General features: G+C 31.4%; 3 protein-coding genes across 3 annotated transcripts; 2 read left to right on the top strand and 1 right to left on the bottom strand.

The window, feature by feature from the left end:
* Window positions 1–10: 10 nt before the first annotated feature.
* LOC135129674 (ornithine aminotransferase, mitochondrial-like) lies at window positions 11–15,665 on the top strand. The gene is made up of 6 exons (XM_064056908.1): window positions 11–98; window positions 12,444–12,668; window positions 12,719–12,942; window positions 12,994–13,294; window positions 14,984–15,190; window positions 15,387–15,665. The coding sequence occupies exons 2-6, from the start codon at window positions 12,653–12,655 to the stop codon at window positions 15,557–15,559; spliced, it is 921 nt and encodes a 306-aa protein (XP_063912978.1). The 5' UTR covers window positions 11–98; window positions 12,444–12,652; the 3' UTR covers window positions 15,560–15,665.
* Window positions 236–1,725, top strand: LOC135129675 (ornithine aminotransferase, mitochondrial-like). The gene is made up of 5 exons (XM_064056910.1): window positions 236–372; window positions 423–646; window positions 696–996; window positions 1,045–1,251; window positions 1,447–1,725. Exons 1-5 carry the CDS (start codon window positions 357–359, stop codon window positions 1,617–1,619), a joined length of 921 nt encoding a protein of 306 aa, XP_063912980.1. The 5' UTR covers window positions 236–356; the 3' UTR covers window positions 1,620–1,725.
* LOC135129410 (uncharacterized) lies at window positions 10,583–12,654 on the bottom strand. The gene is made up of 3 exons (XM_064056560.1): window positions 12,644–12,654; window positions 12,488–12,584; window positions 10,583–12,333 (listed from the first exon to the last, which is right to left on the bottom strand). The coding sequence occupies exons 1-3, from the start codon at window positions 12,652–12,654 to the stop codon at window positions 11,683–11,685; spliced, it is 759 nt and encodes a 252-aa protein (XP_063912630.1). The 3' UTR covers window positions 10,583–11,682.
* Window positions 15,666–18,655: the final 2,990 nt, after the last annotated feature.

Genomic DNA, 18,655 nt, shown 5'->3' with positions numbered 1-18,655 from the left:
TCTGTTGTACCTCAGTAGTAAAGAAGTGATAGACCGAGAAAACAAATACGCAGCTCACAATTATCACCCGTTGCCGGTAACTCTAGCGAAAGGACAAGGTAAACAATCAAAGTGCAACTCTTAATGATACGATTCACAATCAATAAAAAATATTTACGTGTAGATAACACAAATGTTCACCTTATCTCCCTAGGTGTATTCGTGTGGGACGTCGAAGGCAAACGCTTCGACTACCTCAGCTGCTACTCGGCCAACAACTACGGCCACTGCCACCCCAAAATCCCCGAGCTTTCTACTCGGACGTCTTCGGGGAGTACGCCAGCTTTGTGACCAAACTCTTCGGCTACGACAAGGTCATGCCAATGAATACAGGTCACTTTTACCCCTCGTTTTGTACTAACCAAACTCATGGTCTCCTCTAGGTGTGGAAGCCGACGACACAGCTTGCAAAATCTCGCGAAAATGGGGCTACAAAGTCAAGAAAATCCCCAAAGATCAAGCCAAAATGATCTTCGCGGTGGATAATTTCTGGGGAAGGTCATTAGCGGCGGTTTCCGCCTCCACGGATCCTCTATCTTTTGAAAACTACGGTCCTTTCATGCCTGGGTTTAGCTGTGTTCCTTATAACGATCTCCAGGCTTTGGAGGTGAGTGGTGAATAATGACGAAAAGTGTTATCTACCGACTTTTTTGTAGAAAGCGCTTCAGGATCCTTTGGTTTGTGGGTTCATGGTGGAGCCCATTCAAGGCGAGGCGGGGGTTGTGGTACCCAGTGAGGGTTATCTGAAAGGGGTGCGCACCCTTTGCACTAAGCACAACGTTTTGTGGAGCGCGGATGAAATACAGACTGGATTAGGGAGAACTGGGAAGAGATTAGCCGTGGATTATGAGGATGTTAAGCCTGATATTTTGGTACTAGGGAAGGCTTTAGGGGGTGGGGTTTATCCGGTATCGGCGTGTCTGGCCAATGATCCGATTATGTTAGTAGTGGAACCTGGTAAGTACTATGACGTCACCGTACAAATGTGACCTTTTTTGTTTCCAGGTACACACGGTTCCACCTTTGGTGGCAATCCGTTGGGGTCCAAAGTGGCAATCGCGGCCCTCGAAATCCTCGAGGAAGAAAATTTAGCTAACAATGCTTTCGAACTAGGGGAGATATTCCGAACAGAACTGAGAAAGAAATTAAACAAAAACATCGTAATTGAAGTCAGAGGAAGAGGGTTATTAAACGCCATAGTCATAAACAAAAGTAAGTCCTTGAAAACAAAATTGTTTCAATTAAATCAAGTGTCACGACAATGACAGATCCTTGATCTTCGGTAGAATTATCACTGCTGCAGTGTATTTTTAGAATGACAATAAAAATTTCCATTTGAGTTAAAAAAAAATAATAAAGATAATGGGGTTATCGTTAATTCGTAACTTAGGTAATAACATTTTTTAGATCACATTGAAGCTTGGGATATCTGCTTAAAACTGAAAGAAAATGGTCTGATAGCAAAACACACCCATGATAACATCATCCGGTTCGCCCCACCGCTGGTAATAACTAAGGATCAACTCAAGGAATCTGCCGACATCATTGTACGAACGATCAACGGTATTGAAACCAACTGAGACAAAATTATGTTTAATAATGTTGTACATTTGTTGTTCGTTGCGGTAATTGTTAATAATTATACGTACTGATCTTTACTAAAAATAAAATTTTATTAAGTTCGTACACACGAATTTTTTTCACAAGCTAAAACTGGAACGAAGAAGGGGTGGGAGGGAGGGCCTAGGATTTGCTAAGATAAGACTGAATATGGCAGATGACATACGCGCTAAGAAAATAGAGGGCGGGTGGGCGGGGCTAGTATTTTTTAAGATAAGATTGATTTTAGTAAATTACATATCCTTTAAAAAAGGGTGGGTGGGCGGAGATAAAATTTGCTGAGAAAGGACTGTACAATTTTAAAAGGAGTCACTGGTACGAAGAAGGGGTGGGTGGGCGGGGCTATTGCTTGCTCATAAAACTAGAAAAAGCTAAATTTAGCCCGGCTCAGCTCCTTTCTCCATTTCACTGACTTATTTTATTTAGTGTAAAATCGTAATTAAAAAATAACAATGAACAATTTCCAACATTTTCTGCGAAAATGGAGTGAGCCGTTCCTGATTTAATGAATAAAATAAATTGGCCAATTCATTAATTTTTTTGAGCCACCTGTTCAAGAAAATCCAAAAAATATGATTGCATTGATAAATAACAAGTAAAAACTCATCGTATTTTGGGTAGAAATTATTCGGCAAAATTTGGAGGTGATGTCCGTTTTTGTTTGTGTTCTTCTCTCGAGAAATCGAAAAACTTAAAATTTTAAAAATTGAAAACTTAAAATATCGAAAAGTTCAAAGATTCTGAAAACCGAAAGTTGAAAAAACGAAAAATTGAAAATAAAAAAGTAAAAAGTCGAGAAATCGAAAAATCCAGAACGTGAAAAATCCAAAAGTCGAAATACTAAAAAATCCCAAAATTGAACGAAATATCCAAAAATTGGGAAATTAAAAAACTGAAAAATTGGGAAATCGAAAAGCCGAAAAATTGCAAACCTAAAGAATCGAAAAATTGAGGAACTGAAAAACTGAAAGATCGAAGCCTTCGCAAGTCGAAAATGGGAAAACCAAAAAATATATTAATTGAGAAATCGGAAAACTGCAAATTCAGAAACTTCAAAACTTGAAAATTTTAAAAAATTGGAAAATCGAAACATCGAAAAATTCAAAAAGTGAGACAATCAAAACATCGAAACATCCGAATCTCGATAAATCAAGTTCTCAAAAAATTGAAAACTCTAAAAATTCACAAATCGAAATATATATAAAACAGTCGAAAACTGAAAATTCTAAAGTTTAAAAAACGAAAAACTGAAGAATTGAAGAACTGAAAAATCGAAACTGCGAATTCGAGAAACGGTAAAATAAAAAAATATACATATATATTACTTAATCGAAAAATCGGAAAAGTGAAAATTTAGCAACGGCAAAATTTGAAAAATTGTAAAATAGAAATACTGAAGAATTGGAAAATCAAAAAAACCAGAATCGAAAAATCTCAAATTTAAAACATTGAACAACTGAAATATCGCAAAACTGAAAAATGGAGAAATCCAAACATCAAAGAATCAAAAAAGAAAAATTCGAAAAATCGACAAAACGAAACCGAAAAATCCAAAAATCGAAACATTGAGAAATAGAAAAAAATTGAGAAATTGAACAAGCAAAACATCCAAACATCTGAATTCGATAAATCGAGAAATAAAAAAAAATGAAAAATTTTAAAAAAGGAAAATTAAAACATCGAAAAGTTAAAAAGAATTGAGAAATCGAAGTATAAAACTGTCTAAAATTTGAGAAATCTAAAGTTTAACGAAAAATTGAAAATCAAAAAAGTAAAAAGGGGTGGAAACCCAAAAACTGCAAACTGAAAAACTTTAAAATTGGAATCGATTGGCCCGAAAATTTGAATAATTGAATAAACGAAAAATTGAAAAATCGAAAGAAACAACAAAAATTAAGGAAATGAAAAAACAAAAAATTGTGATAGAAAATCTAAAAAATGAAAAATAAAAAATCACGAAAATGGAAAATAAAAATCGGGGAGTTGAAAAATTGAGGGGTCGGAAAATTGAAAAAGGGCACAATTAAAAATCGAGAATGTGAAAAATGGAAACGAGAAATTGTAATATTGAAAAATTATAAAACTTGGAAGTCGACAAATTGTAAAATTGAAAAATCAAAAACAAAAAAACGAAAAGGTCTGTAATAAAAACTTAAAAATGTACAAACTGAAAATCAAACTTGAAAATTTGAAGAAAAATTGTTAAAAACCTGAAAATTTGAAAAATTTAATAAAGGAAAAATTGTAAAATCGAAAGAAACAACAAAAAATAAAGGAAATAAAAAAAAGGAAAATTAAAAAATCGAGAAAATGAAAAATAAAAATCGGAAACAAAAAATGGGAAAAGGGAAAAATTAAAAATTGAGAAACTGAAAAATCTAAAAATGAAAATCTGTAATATTCAGAAATTGCCAAATTGAAAAACTGATGCAAACCGAAAAATTGAACCAACGAAAAATTGAAAATTTTGGAAGTCGAGAAATTGTAAAATTGAAAAATCAAAAATAAAAAACCAAAAATTACAAAATGAAAACTTGAAAAATCTGAAGAATCGGCAAAGTAAAAAATAAAAAAAAAAGAAATATGTATTATGAAATAGAAATATTTAAAATTATATTAAAGAAATTGGAAATCCAAAAAGTGCAGTGAAAAATTTAAAAATTGAAAAATGGACGAAATGAAAATTCAAAGTGTGAAAAATTGAACAAATGCAAAATTGTAAAATCGAAAAAAAACAGAAAATAAAGGAACTGAAGAAACGAACAATTGTGATATAAATCGAGAAAATAAAAATTAAAAATTCGCCACACTGAAAAATAAAAACCGGGAACATGAAAAATTGTGGAAACGAAAAATTGAGAAATTGAAAATTTGAAAAATTGAAGAAACGAAAAAAATTGAAAAATCGAAAGAAACAACAAAAAATAAAGGAATTGAAAAAATGAAAATTTGTGACATAAAATCGAGAAAATGAAAATTAAAAAAATCGGGAAAATGAAAACTAAAAATCGAGAACTTGAAAAATTGAGGAAACGAAAAATTGAAAATAACAAAAATTAAAAATTGAGAATGTGAAAAATCGAAAAATGAGAAACTGTAATATCGAAAAATTGCAAAATTAAAAAATTGCAAATCAAAAAATTGAAAAATTTAGAAGTCTAGAAACTATAAAATTTAAAAATCAAAATCAGACATAAAAATTTGAAGAAACGAAAATTTGAAAAATCCAAAGATTAAAAATTGAAAAACTTAAAATTCGAAAAAGTGAAAAATAAAAAAAAAGAAATATGTATTGTAAAATCAAAATATTGAAAATTAAAGAAACTGAAAAATTGGAAGACTGGAAATCCAAAAACTGCAGATTGAAAAATTTTAAACGTGAAAAATCTTGGAATTCAAAAATCAAAGCCTGAAAATTTAGCAACGTCAAAATTTGAAAAATTGTAAAATAGAAATACTAAAGAACTAGAAAATCAAAAAATCCAGAAATCGAAAAATCTAAAATTTAAAACATTGAACAACTGAAATGTCGCAAAATTGAAAAATGGAGAAATCCAAACATCAAAGAATCAAAAAAGAAAAATTCGAAAATCTAAAACCTACAAATCGAAAAATCGACAAAAACGAAACCGAGAAATCCAAAAATCGAAACATTGAGAAATAGAAAAAAATTGAGAAATTGAACAATCAAAACATCAAGACATCTGAATTCGATAAATCGAGAAATAAAAAAAATTGAAAAATTTTAAAAAATAAAAATTAAAACATCGAAAAGTTGAAAAAGAATTGAGAAATCGAAGTATAAAAGGGGTGGAAACCCAAAAACTGCAAACTGAAAAATTTAAAAATTGGAAAATCGACGAATTGGAATCGATTGGCCTGAAAATTTGAAAAATTGAATAAACGAAAAATTGGAAAATCGAAAGAAACAACAAAAATTAAGGAAATGAAAAAACAAAAAATTGTGATATAAAATCGAGAAAATGAAAAATAAAAAATCAGGAAAATGCAAAATAAAAATCGGGGAGTTGAAAAATTGAGAGGACGGAAAATTGAAAAAGGGCACAATTAAAAATCGAGAATGTGAAAAATGGAAAAATAAGAAATTGTAATATTGCAAAATTATCAAATTTGGAAGTTGACAAATTGTAAAATTGAAAAATCAAAAATAAAAAAACGAAAAAGTCTATAATAAAAACTTAAAAAATGACACAATGAAAATCAAACTTGAAAAAAATTGCTAAAAACCTGAAAATTTGAAAAATTTAATGAAGGAAAAATTATAAAATCGAAAGAAACAACAAAAAATAAAGGAAATCAAAAAAAGGAAAATTGTGATATAAAATCGAAAAAGTGGAAATTAAAAAATTGGTCTAAAGAGTTTAGACAGTACTTCCCTCGCTGTCGGAAACTTGACGACTGCATGCCTATTGTGTTTTTTTTCTCATTACATTTTTGTAGTGGGAATTTAAAAAAAAATTGCGATGACGTCATCAACATTTTTGCAAGGACACGTATATCAGTTGGGATAGATGTAGTGTAATACTAAGAATAAAATTATTATATTCTCAAATTTTCGGGAAAATGAATTGGGTCGTTTTGAATATTGATTTGTAATAATCAATAAAATAACGAAACAATTTACTCACGTATACGTATCAGAGGCAACTGAAAATCGTGTATGTATAAACATTCTTAATTTAAGATGACAGGCGTAACAGCATACGTGAGAGTCAAACAGAGAAACTGTAAACAAAACGACCATCGGTTTTATTGCTTCGACTTCCGCTTATTATATAAAACATTGGGTTTTATTTTAATTCTTGACGGTGAAATTCACAATTGGTTGATTATAAACATGTCTATTTCACATTCGCGGAACCAAGTGAGCGCATAAAACAAATGCAGGTCTGTAATGTTAAAGTCGATGTAAATAAGCGTGCTACCCTTATGTTTCAACCGAGTTTTTCCTTTAACAAATTTTGTGTCTACCAAATTGGGTTGGTTGGGGTGTAATACTAATAATAAGTGTTGCCTTTAATTTAATCAATAAAATAAATTGACTTCATTAATTTTTTTGAACCACCTCTTAAGAAAATCTAAAAAATATGAATGGAATGATAAATCACAAGTACAAACTCATCATATTTTTTGTATTTTAGATAGGATTTATTCAGCAAAATTTAAGGGTGACGTCATCAATTTTTTTAGGAGGGATGAATAAATACATTTTGAACAAAAGTTTACCATGATTATAATAACTTTAAAATATTCCCAAGATTTCAAAGCATTCGGTTTTGTAATTCCTGATTAAATCGATAAAATAAAATAAATTCACGCCTTCATTATTTTTTTTGAGTCACCCTGCATATGCAAATCCAAAAATATGAATGGAATGATAAATCACAAGTACAGACTCATCATATTTTGTACATTTTAGGTACGATTTATTCGGCAAACTTTTGAACTGACGTCATCAGTTTTTTGTAGAAGATAACAAAATATATTTTGACTAAAAATTTATTATGCTCTTTATAACCTTAAAACATCTGCAAGATTTCAAAGCATTCGGTTTTGTAGTTCCTGATTAAATCAATAAGATAAATTTACGCATTCATTAATTTTTTTGAGTCACCCTGTATATGCAAATCGAAAAATTTGAATGGAATGATAAATCACAAGAAGAGACTCACCATATTTTGTACATTTTAGATAGGATTTATTCAGCAAAATTTTGTGGTGACGTCATAAATTTTTTAGGGGGGACGACCAAATACGTTTTGATCAAAAATTCACCATGCTTATGATAATTTTAAAATATCTTCAAGATTTCGAAGCATTCGGTTTTGTAGTTCCTGAGTAAATCAGTAAAATAAATTTACGCTTTCATTTATTTTCTTGAATCACCCTGTATATGCAAATCCAAAAAATATGAATGGAGTGATAGATCACAAGTACAGACTGATCATATTTTGTACATTTTAGATATGATTTATTCGGCAAATTTTCGAGCTGACGTCATCAAGTTTTTGGAGGGGATAAGCAAATATATTTTGACTAAACATTTATTATGCTCTTTATAACCTTAAAACATCTGCAAGATGTCAGAGCATTCCGTTTTGTAGTTCCTGATTAAATCAATAAAATATATTTACGCATTCATTAATTTTTTTGAGTCACCCTGTATATGCAAATCCAAAAAATATGAATGGAGTGATAAATGACAAGTACAGGCTCATCATATTTTGTACATTTTAGAGATGATTTATTCGGCAAACTTTCGAGCTGACGTCATCAAGTTTTTGGAGGGGATAAGCAAATATATTTTGACTAAACATTTATTATGCTCTTTATGACCTTAAAACATCTGCAAGATTTCAAAGCATTCGGTTTTGTAGTTTCTGAGTAAATCAGTAAAATAAATTTACGCATTCATTAATTTTTTTGAGTCACCCTGTATATGCAAATCCAAAAAATATGAATGGAGTGATAGATCACAAGTACAGACTCATCATATTTTGTACATTTTAGATATGATTTATTCCACAAACTTTTGAGCTGACGTCATCAAGTTTTTGGAGCGGATAAGCAAATTTTTTTTGACTAAAAATTTATTATGCTCTTTATAGCCTTAAAACATCTGCAACATTTCAAAGCATTCTGGTTAGCAGATTAAAAATTAAATTTCAAAATGTTGTTTTATAATTTTGATTTTTTTTCCAAAAATCTGGACGTTTCGGGTGAAAAGTCGATTCAGAGTTGTAAACTACATGTGTAGGACTATGTTATTTTATACAATTGAAAACCCATTTACTATGTACAATTTTGAAGTGACGTCAGCGCATTAGTGGTGGGGATGATTAGACAAATTTTGGTTAGCGTTTTACCATCTACATGATATTCTTAATATAAGTACAAAATTTCACAACAATCGGTCGAGTACTTTCGGAGATTATCTGTCTAATAAAAATCCGGGACAACAGACGGACAGACGGACGGACAGACGGACGGACAGACGGACAGACAGACAGACGGAAATGGGAGACCTATTTTTTCGTCTTCTAGGGGTCATGAAAGATCGAGAAAACGTAAAAGCAGAGAGTCGGCCGACGGACTCGATTACAATACTTCCTTTGCTTACGCTCGGGAAGTAAAAATCGGGAAAATGATAAATAAAAATCGGAAACAAAAAATTGGAAAAGGGAAAAATTAAAAATTGAGAAACTGAAAAATCGAAAAATGAAAATCTGTAATATTCAAAAATTGCCAAATTGAAAAACTGATGCAAACCGAAAAATTGAAGGAACGAAAAATTGAAAATTTTGGAAGTCGAGAAATTGTAAAATTGAAAAATCAAAAATAAAAAACGAAAAATTACAAAATGAAAACTTGAAAAATCTTAAGAATCGAAAAAGTAAAAAATAAAAAAAAAGAAATATTGCGAAATTGAAAATTTGAAGAAACGAAAAATTGAAAAATCGAAAGAAACAACAAAAAATAAAGGAATTGAAAAAATGAAAATTTGTGACATAAAATCGAGAAAATGAAAATTAAAAAAATCGGGAAAATAAAAAATAAAAATCGAGAACTTGAAAAATTGAGGAAACGAAAAATTGAAAATAACAAAAATTAAAAATTGAGAATGTGAAAAATCGAAAAATGAGAAACTGTAATATCGAAAAATTGCAAAATTAAAAAATTGCAAGTCGAAAAATTGAAAAATTTAGAAGTCAAGAAACTAAAATTGAAAAATCAAAAATAAAAAAACGAATAAGTTTATGATGAAAACTTGAAAAATGTCAAAAGTGAAAATCAAACATGAAAATTTGAAGAAACGAAAATTTGAAAAATCGAAAGATTAAAAATTGAAAAACTTAAAATTCGAAAACGTGAAAAATAAAAAAAAGAAATATGTATTGTAAAATCAAAATATTGAAAATTAAAGAAACTGAAAAACTGGAAATCCAAAAACTGCACGTTGAAAAATTTTAAACGTGGAAAATCATGGAATTCAAAAATCAAAGCCTGAAAATTTGAAAAATTGAATAAATAAAAAATTGTAAATCGAAAGAAACAACAAAAAAATAAAGGAAACATCGCCAGATGGATCTCTTTACTGCGTTATCAGCAAAAAATCTCTAAATCGAATCTTACAATTATCTGACAAAACTGAATATATTATACCGGACTTCAAAAGCGAGGAAATGACTTTAGACCATTTTTTTTAATTCAATAATTTACATTGAGTATCAAAAATAAAACACCGATAGCCTTCGAATAATTTTGAATCAGGGTTATACAAAACGAGTAAAATTTGAAGCCTCTTTTCTCAGAGTCGTCATTTTTGCATGTTTAATTTTTTTTTACACAGAAAACAGAACTGAAAACCAAATTTTAATATAAGAGGGACAAAATATGTCTAATAAGGATGCAAATCTAAAAAACATGAATGAAATGATAAATCAAGTACAGACTCATCATATTTTGTACATTTTAGATCGGATTTATTCGGCAAACCTTTGAGCTGACGTCATCAATTTTTGGAGGGGATACGCAAATATATTTTGATTAAAAATGTAATATGCCTATCATAAATTTAAAACATCCGCAAGATTTCAAAGCATTCGGTTTTCCACATTCAAAATTAAATTGCAAAATGTTTTATAATTTTGATTTTTTTTTTTTTCAAAAATCTGGTTTCGGATAAAAGTTATATAAAAGGATATTCCTAATATAAATACAAAATTTGACAACAATCGGCCCAGGACTTTCGGAGATTATCTGTCTAATAAAACTCGGGACGGCAGACAGACAGACAGACAGACAGACAGACAGACAGACAGACAGACAGACAAACAGACGGAAGACCTATTTATTCTTACTCGGTAAGTAAAACTAGATTTAAGTGCTCTGTAAATGCATTTATTCTTTTTCAATCATCGAATACAATAATCATTTACACAAAGAGATAATATTATTAACAAACAGTATTTTCAGCATTTGTATATCATTTTAATACCTAACAGTCTTTAAAATATTGTACATATTGTACTCTTTCATTTAATACTTACAACAGACTGCCTTTGCGTCAACATCAAATGACATAATCTCAATGCATGCGCAAGAAAATTACTCAACCTGGCAAGTACATTACAAAAGCTCGGTAAGCTCTATAACATGTAGTTTGTCTATAAATTAAAACCGTTTAAAAACGAAGAGTTCTACTGAACGTAATTACTATATCACAGGATACGGCTCGCACTCACGCGAGACATAAAAACGTAAAACTCCAATGGCGGAAGATTCGTGTATAACCCAACTTACACAGAAACCTTCGTATCAGTTCTGATCCTAATCAAAAGTGCACACGATTAGCTTAATTATAGGCTACACTTCATAGAAATAAATACTCTTAATTGTACTAATAATGCACGTTTCGATGTATAATATCCATAAATCGCATACAAAAAATATATGTTATACAATAAAGTATTTTTAGCTAAGTACACACTGTTAAAACAAAGCACACAAAGTACAACGTATGCCGTTACAATTGAGCATCTCTGGGGCAATTTACAAGTAGAAATTGCATTCGGGGCACAGTTTTAGCCCGTCAACTTAGAAACCTTGTTTTTAATTTGATAATAATAAGTCGATAAGTTCTGTGCCGAAACCGCACCCCAAACACGACCCCTAACAATCAGAGAAGATAAAATTAAAGAACACATCGTATGGAGCCGAATATTTACAAAAAATATTCAAAGTTGCCAAATACACAACTTTTTATAAATAGTGCAAAAAACGATTGTAGAGAGCTCCAGACGCAACTAAATGAGTATTCGTATTTGGTACAACAAAGAAAGTTTTATTCCGACAGTTACGTTTGGTCTTCCCTCAGCCGCGCCTACCTTTTACAATATGGACACAGTTTCCTCACAATTGACATGAAAATCATCGAAAACCGACTTAAACTAAACCCTATTAAAAAAATACTATACAAAAATCTCAATAAATAATCTCAAATTAAACAGTCGTCTCGACATCGTCGTTTAAACTAGTATTACTGTTGCAAGTTCGATGTCTGTACGTATGGTCGGTAACGTAGGAATTAATATCGGAATCAGAGAAACACGGACTATTTCGAGTGAGGCTAAAGCTATTTACAAAAGACCGTGATTGAGACGTTGCATCTTTTGGACCTCTTCTTATCTGTTGATATAAATCATCTAAATCATTTACACTACTAGCTCTACTTTGTACTCCTTTATGCAGATCGTGTGATGGATTGACGTATATCCTAGGAACTGACTCGGGCTCATCTTTCTTCAACAAATCCGTCACGGGAGACGCATGATCTGGACTCTTATCCAGAATCGAATCCGAGATATTCTCCGAACTATACTCCAAAGTACATTGTTGCGAAACCGACCTCATGTTGTTCTCGGGCGATTTATACCCCACATTGCACTTTTTCTTCTTATGTTTCGAGCTTTCCTTCTTCCGGAATCTCTCCGCGCTTAAAACTATATTCTGTACCGAGATATCCGGGCAGTCGTAGTCGTCAGGGCTATCCGAAAATATATTGGGGTTCTTCTGTTGTACCTCAGTAGTAAAGAAGTGATAGACCGAGAAAACCAATTCGCAGCTCACAATTATCACCCGTTGCCAGTAACTCTAGCGAAAGGACAAGGTAAACAATCAAAGTGCAACTTTATTGATACGATTCACAATCAATAAAAACTATTTACGTGTAGATAACACAAATGTTCACTTTATCTCCCTAGGTGTATTCGTGTGGGACGTCGAAGGCAAACGCTACTTCGACTACCTCAGCGGCTACTCGGCCAACAACTACGGCCACTGCCACCCCAAAATCGTAGAAACCCTTCAAAAACAAGCGCAAGTTCTCCACCACACCTCCCGAGCTTTCTACTCGGACGTCTTCGGGGAGTACGCCAGCTTTGTGACCAAACTCTTCGGCTACGACAAGGTCATGCCAATGAATACAGGTCACTTTTACCCCTCTTTCTGTACCAACCAAACTCATGGTCTCCTCTAGGTGTGGAAGCCGACGACACAGCTTGCAAAATCTCGCGAAAATGGGGCTACAAAGTCAAGAAAATCCCCAAAGATCAGGCCAAAATGATCTTCGCGGTGGATAATTTCTGGGGAAGGTCATTAGCGGCGGTTTCCGCCTCCACGGATCCTTTGTCTTTTGAAAACTACGGTCCTTTCATGCCTGGGTTTAGCTGTGTTCCTTATAACGACCTCCAGGCTTTAGAAGTGAGTGATGAAAAAGTTGGCGAAAAGTGTTACCTACCGACTTTTTTGTAGAAAGCGCTTCAGGATCCTTTGGTTTGTGGGTTCATGGTGGAGCCCATTCAAGGCGAGGCGGGGGTTGTGGTACCCAGTGAGGGTTATTTGAAAGGGGTGCGCACCCTTTGTACTAAGTACAACGTTTTGTGGAGCGCAGATGAAATACAGACTGGATTAGGGAGAACTGGGAAGAGATTAGCCGTGGATTATGAGGATGTTAAGCCTGATATTTTGGTACTAGGGAAGGCTTTAGGGGGTGGGGTTTATCCGGTGTCGGCGTGTCTGGCCAATGATCCGATTATGTTAGTAGTGGAACCTGGTAAGTACGAGCCCTAACAACTAAATATTGGGACACAGACAATTTCTCAAAAAAATCCGGTAGATATTTTTGATATCATTCAATTCGTTTGGACTAAATGCAAATTTTGCATGGGCATCTATTTTGGCAGAGAGTGAGGTATTTTGCAAATTAATAAATTTTCTTAGAGCGCAAAAATTGTCACCTAACTAAAAAATGTGCAATTTTTGCTGACATTTAAATGTTGGGACACCCGAGAAAATTTGCTAAGTATACCATCGAAATACAAACGTAGTAGCTGGTAAATGCTGCCATTATTATAGGGATCGTAGCATTTCATGCTAGTGTTGGTTTTATTTAGAAAAAAAAATAGTTAGCGGCGGGCTAGTTTTAGTAAAAGTTCTGAAAATAATAATTTCGCAGTACCTCAAGGGAAAATCGCTAAGAAAAAGTGAAGATTTGTTCCAAATAGCTTAGTCGTCGATGGTAAATGTCGTAAAATATTACACAGACAGAGGTACCATCGGAATAAAAGGTAAAATTCCCGGTAGGCCACCACTTGTGAAGCCGCGTGATCAACAACAACTGATGAAAATTTATAAAAGTGGACGACGGAGTACTTTAAGAGAAATTACTACTTGCTGGAATAGTGATAACCAACTAAATTTTTCAAGACAATATTGCCGCGAATGCATACACAAATCAGGCCTTGGTTTTTACATTGTAAATCTTAAATAAAGCTATCTTTGATGGACTTTATTATTTATTTATATTATTTTAGGCTAAAGTAAAACCACAATTAAAAACTGCCCACAAGAAAAATCGGTTAATATGACCAAAATAAAAATCGGAGAAAAGTGATATATAACGCTGAGTCCAAATTTGATGTCTGGGTGAGGTAATAGTCGAAAAAGAGTTATTGAAATAAAAAAGGAATTTTAATATGGATTATCTCAAACAAAGAGTCAAGTTTGCAAGCGGAAAAATGGTTTGGGGGTGCATGTCTATTAACGGAATTTAAAGACCAATTAACAACGTTCATGGAAGGGAAATTACAAATTCAAACAAATATCAAGAGACTTTGTAAAAAAATATTAACAACTACTGAAGCAGTCTATCCTGTTGATATTTATATTTTTCAACAGGATGATGCTTCAAGTTACACACCTACAACACTTATTACAAAGAATAATAATATAAATGTTTGCCCTGATTATCGAATAGCCCAGATCCTAATCTAATACAGACGGTATGGCGTGAAATAAAAAAATATTTAGGAAATCATCCGTGACAAGCGATTGTCAATCTTCAACAGGAAATTTAGCGAGTGTAGGATACAGTAACGACTCCTGTGTTTTGTAGAAAATTAGTTGAAAGTATGATGGCAAGAATTTCTGCAGTTATTAAGGCAAAAGGAGATATGACCAGTCACTGAATTTGCTGTGTCCCAATATTTATGTGTCACAAAATGTTACGTTGTTTTAGAGTTTTATGTCACTGTTTGAGTTAGAAATCAGTTTTTGTTGTGCTCTAAACATTAACAGTTTTGCAAAACGAATTAATTTTAAAATTTTAATTATCTAAAATAAATTACATTTTTGTTAAAAAGTTTGGTGATTTTTTTATAAAAATTTTTTGGTGTCCCAATATCTAGTTGTTAGGGCTCGTACTATGACGTCACCGGACAAATGTGACCTTTTTTGTTTCCAGGTACACACGGTTCCACCTTTGGTGGCAATCCGTTGGGGTCCAAAGTGGCAATCGCGGCCCTCGAAATCCTCGAGGAAGAAAATTTAGCTAACAATGCTTTCGAACTAGGGGAGATATTCCGAACAGAACTGAGAAAGAAATTAAACAAAAACATCGTAATTGAAGTCAGAGGAAGAGGGTTATTAAACGCCATAGTCATAAACAAAAGTAAGTCCTTGAAAATAAAATTGTTTCAATTAAATCAAGTGTCACGACAATGACAGATCCTTGATCTTCGGTAGAATTATCACTGCTGCAGTGTATTTTTAGAATGACAATAAAAATTTCCATTTGAGTTAAAAAAAAAATAATAAAGATACCGGGGTTATCGTTAATTCGTAACTTAGGTAATAATACTTTTTAGATCACATTGAAGCTTGGGATATCTGCTTAAAACTGAAAGAAAATGGTCTGATAGCAAAACACACCCATGATAACATCATCAGGTTCGCCCCACCGCTGGTAATAACTAAGGATCAACTCAAGGAATCTGCCGACATCATTGTACGAACGATCAACGGTATTGAAACCAACTGAGACAAAATTATGTTTAATAATGTTGTACATTTGTTGTTCGTTGCGGTAATTGTTAATAATTATACGTACTGATCTTTACTAAAAATAAAATTTTATTAAGTTCGTACGCACGAATTTTTTTCACAAGCTAAAACTGGAACGAAGAAGGGGTGGGTGGGAGGGGCTAGTATTTGTTAAGATAAGATTGATTTTGGTAAATGACATCCTCTAAAAAAGGGGTGGGTGGGCGGGGCTAAAACTTGGTAAGAAAGGACTGTATAATACTAAAAGTAGTCACTGGTACGAAGAAGGGGTGGGTGGGCGGGGCTATTGCTTGCTCATAAAACTAGAAAAAGCTAAATTTAGCCCGGCTCAGCTCCTTTCTCCATTTCACTGACTTATTTTATTTAGTGTAAAATGGTAATTAAAAAATAACAATGAACAATTTCCAACATTTTCTGCGAAAATGGAGTGAGCCGTTCCTGATTTAATGAATAAAATAAATTGGCCAATTCATTAATTTTTTTGAGCCACCTGTTCAAGAAAATACAAAAAATATTATTGCAATGATAAATAACAAGTAAAAACTCATCATATTTTGGGTAGAAATTATTTGGCAAAATTTGGAGATGATGTCCTCAATTTTTTGGGGGGAATAAACGGATATATTCTCACTCACACCCTGTATTTTTATTAGTACCGTTTTTGTTCGTATTCTTCTCTCGAGAAATCGAAAAACTTAAAATTTTAAAAATTGAAAACTTAAAATATCGAAAAGTTGAAAGATTGTGAAAACCGAAAGTTGAAAAAACGAAAAAACTTGAAAAATAGAAACATCGAAAAATTAAAAAACTGAGACAATCAAAACATCGAAACATCCGAATCTCGATAAATCGAGTTCTCAAAAAATTGAAAACTCGAAAAATTCACAAATCGAAATATTATATAAAACAGTCGAAAATTGAAAAATCTTGATTGAAGAACTGAAAAATCGAAACTGCGAATTCGAGAAACGGTAAAATAAAAAAAAATATATATTACTTAATCGAAAAATCGGAAAAGTGAAAATTTTGCAACGTCAAAATTTGAAAAATTGTAAAATAGAAATACTGAAGACCTGGAAAATCAAAAAATCCAGAAATCGAAAAATCTAAAATTTAAAACATTGAACAATTGAATTATCGCAAAATTGAAAAATGGAGAAATCCAAACATCAAAGAATCAAAAAAGAAAAATTCAAAAATTTAAAACTTAAAAATCGAAAAATCGACAAACCGAAACCGAGAAATATGTCTTTTAAAAAAGTAGCTTATAATTAACTTTAAATTTCGAAAATTGAAAAATTCAAATATGTATAGAAGAACTGAAAACTCGAGAAATCGAAAAACCTAAAATTTTAAAAATTGAAAACTTAAAATATCGAAAAGTTGAAAGATTGTGAAAACAGAAAGTTCAAAAAACGAAAAATTGAAAATCCAAAAAGTAAAAAGTCGAGAAATCGAAAAATCCAGAACGTGAAAAATCCAAAAGTCGAAATACTAAAAAATCCCAAAATTGAAAAATTGAAGAATCGAAAAACTGAGAAAACACAAAATTGAACGAAATATCCAAAAATTGGGAAATCGAAAAATTGAAAAACCTGGAGCCTGAAAATGGAAAAATTGAGGAACTGAAAAACTGAAAACTCGAAACCTTGGGCAAGTCGAAAATGGGCAAATCAAAAAATAGACTAATTGAGAAATCGGAAAACTGAAAATTCAGAAACGTCAAAACTTGAAAATTAAAAAATTTGGAAAATTGAAAAATCGGATAATTCAAAAATTGAAAAGCCGAAAAGTAAAAAACATCGAAAAATTCAAAAACTGCGACAACCGAATCTCGATAAATCGAGTTCTCAAAAAATTGAAAAATCGAAAAATTAAACATTCGGAAAAAAGAAAAATATTCAAGAACTGAAAACTCGAAAATTCCAGAAATCGAAAAATATATATATATATATATAAAATAGTCGAAAATTGAGAAATTAAAAATTAGCCAACCGAAAAATCCAAAAATCGAAGAAATAAAGAACTGAAAAATCGAAACTGCAAATTCGAGAAACCGGAAAATCAAAAAAAAAATATATTAATCGAAAAATCGGAAAACTAAAAATTTAGCAACGTCAAAATTTGAAAAATTGTAAAATAGAAATACTGAAGAACTGGAAAATCAAAAAATCCAGAAATCGAAAAATCTAAAATTTAAAACGTTGAACAATTGAAATATCGCAAAATTGAAAAATGGAGAAATCCAAACATCAAAGAATCAAAAAAGAAAAATTCGAAAATTTAAAACTTAAAAATCGAAAAATCGACAAAACGAATCCGAGAAATCCAAAAATCGAAACATTGAGAAGTAGAAAAAAATTGAGAAATTGAACAATCAAAACATCCAAATTCTGAATTCGATAAATCCAGGAATAAAAAAAAATGAAAAATTTTAAAAAAGAAAAATGAAAACATCGAAAAGTTGAAAAAGAATTGAGAAATCGAAGTATAAAACTGTCGAAAATTTGAGAAATCTAAAGTTTAACGAAAAATTGAAAATCCAAAAAGTAAAAAAGGGGTGGAAACCCAAAAACTTCAAACTGAATAATTTAAAAATAGGAAAATCGACGAATTGGAATCGATTGGCCTGAAAATTTGAAAAATTGAGTAAACGAAAAATTGGAAAATCGAAAGAAACAACAAAAATTAAGGAAATGAAAAAACAATTGTGATATAAAATCGAGAAAATGAAAAATAAAAAATCAGGAAAATGCAAAATAAAAATCGGGGAGAATGTGAAAAATGGAAAAAATGAGAAATTGTAATGTTGAAAAATTATAAAATTTGGAAGTCGACAAATTGTAAGATTGAAAAATCAAAAATAAAAAAACGAACAAGTCTATAATAAAAACTTAAAAAATGTACAAAGTGTAAATCAAACTTGAAAATTTGAAGAAAAATTGCTAAAAACCTGAAAATTTGAAAAATTTAATAAAGGAAAAATTGTAAAATAGAAAGAAACAACAAAAAATAAAGGAAATCAAAAAAAGGAAAATTGTGATATAAAATCGAAAAAGTGAAAACAAAATCG

This window comes from Zophobas morio, unplaced genomic scaffold, assembly GCF_036711695.1.
Source record: "Zophobas morio isolate AGI-343-1 ecotype UQ-CSIRO unplaced genomic scaffold, CSIRO_AGI_Zmor_V1 ptg000016l, whole genome shotgun sequence".
Lineage (NCBI taxonomy): Eukaryota > Metazoa > Arthropoda > Insecta > Coleoptera > Tenebrionidae > Zophobas > Zophobas morio.
The sequence above is the reverse complement of the archived record's forward strand: the minus strand, read 5'-3'. Positions and strand labels throughout refer to the sequence as shown.